The sequence below is a fragment of the Palaemon carinicauda genome, chromosome 11 (genome assembly GCF_036898095.1).
Source record: "Palaemon carinicauda isolate YSFRI2023 chromosome 11, ASM3689809v2, whole genome shotgun sequence".
NCBI classification, from domain to species: Eukaryota; Metazoa; Arthropoda; class Malacostraca; order Decapoda; family Palaemonidae; genus Palaemon; species Palaemon carinicauda.
In genome coordinates, this window is record NC_090735.1 from 136,329,764 (window position 1) to 136,339,279 (window position 9,516).

General features: G+C 35.3%; 1 protein-coding gene across 1 annotated transcript in view; it reads right to left on the reverse strand.

Moving 5' to 3' along the window:
* The window catches only part of LOC137650224 (neuromodulin-like), a 57,658-nt gene extending 53,370 nt beyond the window's left edge, over window positions 1-4,288 (reverse strand). Inside the window, exon 1 of the mRNA XM_068383471.1 lies at window positions 4,253-4,288. Within this exon, the coding sequence (XP_068239572.1) occupies window positions 4,253-4,273 (21 nt within the window). The 5' untranslated portion in view covers window positions 4,274-4,288. The remainder of the gene's footprint in view (window positions 1-4,252) is intronic.
* Between the last annotated feature and the right edge of the window lie 5,228 nt (window positions 4,289-9,516).

Below are 9,516 nucleotides of genomic sequence, written 5' to 3' on the forward strand. Positions count from 1 at the left end.
GGGTTGTGGGATTTGGAGGGGGGTTGCTGTGTGGACTTTGATGCCAGCTACGCGGGAAATGCATATGTTTAATTCATCCCCTTCTATCGAAACAACAGTCCTGAAAGTTCTCGTATTATGTCGCTGATGTTCTAGCAGCAGATCAATCTTCTGTTTGGATAGCTGAACCCACCGCTATTAGCTTCGACATTTTCGCCTCCCCCCCAACAACGGACTCATGGAATGGTTCGATTTTTTTTCTTTTATTCTCGTATGCTCCTGTCCCTTCTCGTTCTCCCTCCACAACCTCTTCATTACCATATCATTTGCATGAGCCGCCATGGGGGTTCTGGTACTTCCGAAGTGCAGTGTGCCGGATGGAAATGCTATTGAGAAGTTAATAATCCCACCGACATATATATATATATATATATATATATATATATATATATATATATATATATATATATATATATATATATATATATATATATATAGCGAGAGAGAGAGAGAGAGAGAGAGAGAGAGAGAGAGAGAGAGAGAGAGAGAGAGAGAGAGAGAGAGGATCATCTTATTAATGAAAATCGTTCATGTAACATAAAAGAATCTTATAATATCAGTTAAAGAATTCCAGGATTGATTATCAAACTAAATAAAAAAAAAAGTATAAAATGAAGATCAAACGTTTGCACCAACATCCAATACACAAGAAAGAGAATGTTTTATGAAGATCTAGACTTAGAAAAAAAAAAAAAAAAAAAAACTCCATTTACTTTTGTTTTGGGTTGATTTCTGTGTAAAGAAGGTCATAGTAAGAGAGGAGGATCCGCTGTTGGCTAATTTGGAGTTGGCACAGGAAACAACATAAGAGACTTGCTTGTAAAATTTGCTGAAAAAAAACTAATAATCATAAACACCTTTTATATATATATATATATATATATATATATATATATATATATATATATATATATATATATATATGTATATATATATATATATATATATATATATATATATATATATATATATATATATATATATAATAGATATGGAAATGGAGAAACCCAAATTAGAAAAGAAAAATTAAAAAGATTTTATTCACAGTGAAAAAGTTAATTTACTTAAAGATGTAACAATGTTAAACAAATTAGTCTAGCGACCATAGAATTGCGAGTAGTGAAATTTGTCTAGATGTAAGGAAAGAAAGAAAAACCTAATTTCAAGAATGAAAATAAACGCTCTTGTAATAAGAGAAAAGTATGATTTCAATTTAGCAATATAATATAGATACTCTCGGCTGCACGACGAAATGTAACCAATTAAAGAAGAAACTAACAGCAATTTAACAAAGTAGAGACCGGTGGAAAAGTTCCTAAACAAGATCAAGGAAAACTATCAGAATACACCAAAAACTTGATAAAGAAAAGATTGGAAATAATGGTAAATCCAAGTGGGATAGAATAGAATTAGCATAACGATCCAAAACAATAAGCAAACTAAAAACGAAAGAAATTCGTAAACAGTCAGACCAAAATTGGGGAAACACTAAAGGAACGAAGATGCAACAAGTTAATGTAAAGAATACTTGGAATAGATATTTGATTTAACGTATGAAAATGAATATATCAACAAAAGAGATGGGGTGAAAAAATTGTAGAGGATTTCTATACAATAGTGATATAATAAATAACTTTGCCAATAGAAATAATGGAACTGTTGGCCCTTAAGCGAATGCATCAGTAGACGCAAAGAAAGCCTTGGAAGGCACGAAAAGAGGCAAAGCAGGTGATGACCTAACAAATGATTTGATAATAGATGAAGGATTTTCATTGTCGTAAATTTCGCTGAACTTTACACAAAATGTTTGCAAGAATGCTGCATGTCTTCAGCTTGGAAAAAACTTAATCATTTATTTCACTAAAAGACACACGAAAGACCATTACTGTTCAATTTACTCTCCGCAATATATGAAATATTTACAATGAGCATATTAGGCAAAAATGGAAAGAAAGCTAGAATTTAATCAGACAAGAGATCAGGCAGGTTTTAGGAAATGATATTTAACAACGGATCATATCCATATCATTAACCAGTTAATGAAAAAATGACATGCCACTATGTGCATTTGAAGACTATGAAAAGGCGTTTTGATTCTGTCAAAACTTAAGCAGTAATGATAGCCCTTCAAAGACAAGGAATGGATGATACTTATGGTACCACACTTGAAGGTACTGGCAGTAGAGCAATCCTTAAACTACATAAATTTAGTGAGAAAATTTCAATTGAGAAAAAGAGTTAGACAAGGAGACCCTATCTCTCCAAAATTATTCACAGCATGCCTGGAAGTTTTTAATTGAGATTGGGAAAATGTAGGAATTAACATTAATGGGGAACAGCTTTATAACTTGAGATTTGAATATGACTTAGTTCTATTTACTGAATTATGGAAGGAATTGCAAAAGACGATAGAAAATTTGTATAGAGCGAGCAGAAATGTAGGACTGAAAATGAATATGTGCAAAACTAAGATAATGCTTAATGAAAAGACAGACAACAGATAAGAGTTAAGGACGAACCTCTAGCCTCTAGAAGTTGACGATTTTCAACACATCTTCAAACACTAACTTCAGATTACCAGGCAGGCTTTTCGATCCAAGAGAGTACCGATGAATGATGCAATGATCTACAGAAATTTCTGGATTGACAGCTTGTATGAGGCCCCGTAATCCACGATGACCACCCATCATCGCCGGTACTCCATCGACGGAGACCTGGATTAAAAAGAAAAATGATTATAGATTGCGTCAGTTAGTCATTGTTACTTATCTTTTGCGTTATAATTATATGGTATTAATTTAATTATTTTGGTACTTTAGTTTTTCAGTACGACGCACGATGTTTTTTGTGTTAATCATGCATATGACTGTATATAACTATATGCCATGTAATTCATTGTATTTATACTAATTTGGACCTTATATAAACATCGCTCCCTACCTGTTGAACGCTGTTCCAATCCAATCCATTCTTGGCAAAGAAACTGTTGATGATATTGAAGACATCTTCTCCCTTCGTGGTTGTCAGCAGATTATCGCACAATAGGAACTCTTCTTTGATCCTGTCCTGGTGGACGTAACGGACGAACCCAAGGAGAACAGCACAACTGGCTATGTCACACGATTCATCAAATTGCAAGGAGAATTTGCTATATGAGCTTTCTTTGATCTCTGTTATAACTTGGGACAAGATATCTGATGCCATGTCATCGATTAATCCTAATACCAATGCTTACTTGATTTTCAGAATTCTTAACATTTTTCTGTCACCCCTCCATTACCCCCGAAAAATTGCTAAACTACCCCCAGGGGGTAATTTACCCCCAGGTTGGGAACCTATGCTCTAGAGTCTGGAGATTGTTAATGAAAGGACAGACAGTGTTTCCCCAGGATATGAGACCGAAATTAAAAAGAGGATAAGCATAAGAAGAGATTTTGGTTAACAAAAAGAGATTATGAAAATTAGAATGCCACTTTCTCTTAAAAAAGAAAATAATAATCAGAAGGTCCTACAAGTACCAACTTTGGAGCCTTACTACAGCATCAGAACGTAAGGAGAAAAATGATGCCATTAACACTAGAGAAAGAAAACGAGCTACATGGATACGAGGACAAAATAAAGTAGAGGATATTCTAACAGCATGTTAGAGAAAGAAATGTGTGTGTAGGACATATAATGAGGACAGATGATAGGTTGTAGCTTAACTAAAAAAAAAAATAATAATAATAATAATAATAATATTATTATTATTATTATTATTATTATTATTATTATTATTATTATTATTATTATTATGTATTGAATTCTAATTCACGTGTTTAAAAAAATGTGGTCTTTATGATATACTCAGTATAGTTCATACAGTGAATTCAGTGTGTTTGAAGTCGAAGCTATCATTAAAAAACTGAATTGGAAAGCCCCTTGTTTGTGATGATACTGGTTGAAAATGAAGTGACCCCAGAATACTTATAAGATTATTTTGTAGTTGGCATGAAGAGGCAAACCCAGATGAATGGGAATTAGGAGTGTTGGTGAAAATGGCAAAATATGGAGACCTGACGGAATGCAATAATTACCGAGGCATCACACTTATGTCAGTTGTCATGAAAATATACAGTTTAGCATGCTTGTTCTCAAGAGACTAGAGAGAAAGACAGATAAAATGCTGCAAAATGAACAAGCAGGATTTAGAAAAGGTAGAAGTTGTACTTACCAAACTTTCATTTTGAGACATGTACAGCAAGACGTAGAATATAGAAATCCACTTTTGACGGCATTTGTGGACTATGAAAAAGTCTTTGATAGTGTGCACCAGCCAACTTTATGGAGAGTCCTACGTTACTATGGAAGTCCTCTAAAATATGTAAATTTGATCAAGTTTGTTTATGAGCATAGCAAATGCAAAGTTAATGTTAGTGGAGTCCTATCAAATGATTTTCCAGTGAATAGTGGAGTACTCAAAGGAAATGCGTTGTCACAAAAGCTTTCTCCACTGCAACACAAACCACTATACTGGAGGTGTTTGTCACGTGATCACCATCCGAGAAACACTGCCTGAAAACTAATAATTTTCACTATTGAACTCAGGTAGCCTATGGGTTATGCTCTGTCCGGATTGGGTAACTACCGCAATGCAGAGTTATGCCTCGAGTTTATTGTCTCTTGATCACAAGAGCAAGATAAACACTCTAAAAGGTGTGATTCCACTTACAGTCACTGCATCACAACGGTACACAACACTCAGGGTTCACCACATTTTCCTTCTGGTCTGCTTCCACTTACAAGCAAGAGCACTCTCAAACCATAAACAGATATTGTAACCAACACCTGTTACAAATGAAGGTAAAAAAGATCCAACAGTCGAGAGAAGAGCATGGTGAAACGTTTGTGCTCACTGTGGCCAAAGACGAAAGTGGCTATTCTGTTACAGAGTAATACAGAAGGGTGGGCGAGGCTTCCTCAAAGTGCCACTTGCCGTTGACTGACCAACTACCTTGATGGAAGTTGAATGACCATTCCAGCGCCGTTGAAGACACATTCTAACTACATAGGATGAAATGTTTGTATGTGAGTAGTAACAAAAAAGGTTAGACATACAATATTAACAGAACATTCTTTTGGTGGTTAGTCATTACAGTACTGTACTATTCTGTACATTATGAAGATTGTCTTATATTCATGGAGCAGAATTTGATGAAAGTTGTAAAATAATGTAATTAGTTATTACTTATTGTAAATGGAAATTTACAGGCAATATTGTGATTGGTTTTCTATGCAGTAACATAAATTCCATTTAGATACTGTTTGAAGTGAATTGATTAATTATGTCTAAAGAAACCGGCGCTGAGGCCATTCCGTGCCCAAGTCCACATAGGGTAAAACACAAGAGTAAATGTTAGATAAGGTTAGTCAACATGATGTAAGCAATAACGTACGTAAATTAGAGAAAAAAAAAACGATTTAAAGCAAGTGAGGGTTTGGGTTGAAATAAAGAACGGCAATACTTACAGTACACTAAATAGAATGGACTAACATCACTGCCCTTCAATGGGATAAATACTTCATGTACAATAAGAGCAGTACATTAAATGGTATTACAAGTGTACATAAAAGGACCATGTTTGAATTAACTGTCAGATAACTATCATAGCATAAGTCATATTTTCCAAGGTCAATAATCTATTAAAATTATCAATTACTTCCCCCAACGAAGTTGATAGGTGTTTATTTGTGCGTGTATTTGTTTGTGCTGTCCACTATCTGAATCGAAGAGTAATGACACGTGCAGGGATTAACTTATGTAAAAAAAAAAAAAAAAAAAAAAAAAAAAAAAAAAGATGGAAATGATTAAATTTTGGAAAGTCAAAGGTCAAGGTCACGGTCAAGCAAAATGTCCAATTCACGTGATCACCCATAAGATTGGACATCGTTGTCACAGAGACTTCAAATTTGGTTCATATCTGAGTGTATAAAATACATGTTAAGGTTGAGGGTCAAGGTCCAGCACAAGGTCAAGCAAAAGGTCAAATTCTGGTCATCGACTATACAGCCACAATTTCAATCGTAATGAAACTTGCATGGATTTTAAACTGTTATGTAAAGAGTTGGAAATTATCAAATTTTGGAAGGTCAAGGTCATGGTCAAGGTCCATATCACGTACGCTGTTAGTGCCTAGATTTGAAATTATTCTAATATTGAAATTGAGTGTAAATGAAACATTTTACCAGTTTATGGATTGCATTGAAAAAAAAAACTTTAATCTTTCTCTTTTATAATGCTTTTATCAATGTTATAAATTTTATTTTTCTTAAGGTCACCATGCCTACTCCCAAGGGTTTGAAGTCTTAGAAATTTGATGAACATCACCAAGATGCATAAGATTTAGAAGTACTTTCCGATCCTCAGAATTACCTATGGAAAAGCAGTTGTGAAAATCAAATGCCAGGTAAGCTTGTCCAATTGTCCTGCCTCTACCAACTTAACTCGACTTTTTTTCTCTAATATCTCTACTTGTAGCTTTTCTGTTACACTATCTGCTTATCATTTAACTAATAGATCTCCATTTTTGTAAGAATCTTTAGCTCTCACATTTTCTGTTCTATTTAATTCACAGTCTTTTTATTTGAAATTGATTACTTGTTTTAGGTGTTGGCGACGCCTGTCTGGCTTAATTCTCTAAGATACGTACTTGACTACACATCTTCAATATTGTTCTATCAGTACTACTGTATATTAACCTAGAGCGACTACTACTCTGTTGCCTAATTTCATCTTACATATCATCTCAGGGGCCTTTGTTTCATATTATAGTTCAAGATCTCATGAATGGGATTTACCATCATATACAAGATAATTTGTGATATGCATTTTTAATATAAACTACTGTACAGCATTACTTATAGACTTATATGCTGTTAACCTTTCCTAAATTATAATTTATGCTGTTAACCTTTCCTAAATTATAATTTAAAGACAATATATTAGGTTTATGATACTTTATAGGAAGCATATTATTTTAATGAACTTATTCTGATAATCACATTGCTTCCTCTCTGTAAACTGCTTTATCAACATTTACCCCTAAAATTAAAATGTCAAGAAGCGAACATGGGATCTGGCAGAGATTCTTTGTGTTTTCCGTCTGTGTTGCATTGGTCTGACACAATTGTCCTCCAGATTGTTAGAGTTTCTAGTGTGTTTGAAGGTAGTAGGTTGGCCAGGGCACCAGCCGCCCGTTGAGATACTACCACTAGAGAGGTATTGGATCCTTTGACTGGCTAGACAGTAATGCATTGGATCCCTCTCTCTGGTCACGGCTTATTTTTTCTTTGCCTACACTTACACAGAATAGTCTGGCCTATTCTTTACATATTCTCGTCTTTCCTCATACACCTGACAACAATGAGATACTTAACACTTTTTCACCCAAGGGGTTAATTACTATACTGCAATTTGTTCAGTGTACTTTCCTCTTGGTAAGGGTAGAAGAGACTCTTTAGCTATGGTAAGCAGCTCTTCTAGGAGAAGGACGCTTCAAAATTAAACCATTGTTCTCTAGTCTTGGGTAGTGCCATAGCCTCTGTACCATGGTCTTCCACTGTCTTGGGTTATAGTTCTCTTGCTTGAGGGTACACTCGGGCACACTATTCTATCTTATTATTTTTTTTTCTTCCTCTTTTTTTTTTTTAAATGGTGTGTTGTGCAGGCTTAATAGAAGGGCCATGGATGCCTGGTGGTTTATCAAGAGGTTGTCTTTTCCTTTTTCTGATTCTTTTTCTTCTCAAAAACCATCCTTACTGTCCTCCCTTCAGTCGAAGTAGCTATCCTGGAGGTTATTTAGCCTTGCATGGTGTATCGGCTCCTCCATGTTGACCAGTTTTTCCAACTTTTTACTATAGTCTATGGGTATCATCAATCACTTTATTTATAATTCTGTACATATTGTTTTTGTTATAATTCTTGTTAATCTAGTTTTTAGGTATGATGTCTCTTTTTTTATTTCTATTAATTCTTATGCTGTCTGGAGACATTGAGCGAAATCCGGGACCAGTACGTCCTAGATTTCGTCAATGTCGTCTTCTGTATTGCAATATCCGTGGTCTTCATGCAAATATCCAAGACCATACAGTTGCGTCCAGACAGTATGATATTCTTTTGTGCTCAGAAACTTTGGTTTCTAATATGAGGCACTCATCTGAGCTCTTTATAACTGGTTTTGAGAAGCCAATAATGTTGAAACGTGATGCCATCCCTAGGGCCAGGGGAATGGCGGTGTATATTAGGACCGAGTACCCTGCTTCTCGTAATTCCTACTATCAATGTGGATGTCATGAGATTCAGGTAATAAAAGTTTGTGGCAGGCATAACAACTTTTATTTGTGTTCGATCTACCAGAATCCAGACATGGATGATTCTATCTTCGATTGTCTTCTTACCATTATGGCTAAGATACAAGAAGATGAAAGAAAGGCTTCTTTTGTCTTTGTTGGTGATTTTAATGCTCACCATAGGGATTAGTTAAGTTCTATCTCTCCAACCAATCGCCATGGCTTAAGAGCTTTAGACTTTGCCTCTGAATCAGGCTGTAAGCAAATCATAAATGAAGCTACTCACAGGTCTGGTAATTGCTTGGACCTCGTATACACTGACTCCCCTGGCGTTATAACTAGTAAGGTTGGTTCTTCAGTCGGGACATCTGATCATGCCTTGATTTCATTAGTAGTGAAGACTGAGCAGCCTGTCCCTGATATCTCATACTCTTGTAAAATTTATATAAAATCTCAAGCAGACTAGAATGGGATTTTGTATGATCTTTTGTGCTTGAATTGGTCACAATTATATAGTAGTGTAGATCCTGTTGTGCCTTTGAATGAGAATCTAGTCAACATAATTGATAGGCGTATCCCTTCTCGTGTCCTAAGGTATCGAGTGAAGGACAAACAGTGGTTCAATGATGATTGAAGACGTGCTTATTTGGAGAAGCAGGAGGCCAATCATCTTTGGAAGGGTAACAGATCAGATTTGACCTGGAACAATTATACTCAGCTTCGAGCGTTTGCTCAGAGAGTTTATGCCTCAACTGAAAAGGAGTACAATTTAACCATAAAAGAATCCCTTTCTGGTACAACTCAGGAACATAAATGGTGGTCTACCCTTAAATCTGCACTCTTTGGTGTAGTTGCAACAGTTCCTCCTTTACTTAAACCAGATGGCTCAGTCACTCACTGTCCAAAGGAAAAGGCAACCCTTTTGGCTGGTGTTTTTGATGAAAAACTTGAACTTCCTTATTCCTGTTTTCCTGAGGCTAAACTAACTAGTTTAGCTTTTCGTTCTCGTGAGATTAAAGCTCTCTTGATGGACCTTGATGCTTATGGAGGTGTAGACCCAAATGGTATTTTTCCTTTGTTTTTTATAAAGACAGCAGATTTCTAAGCTCCAAAGTTATCTGTTATTTTGCGCAAGTTAGCAAGAAGAGG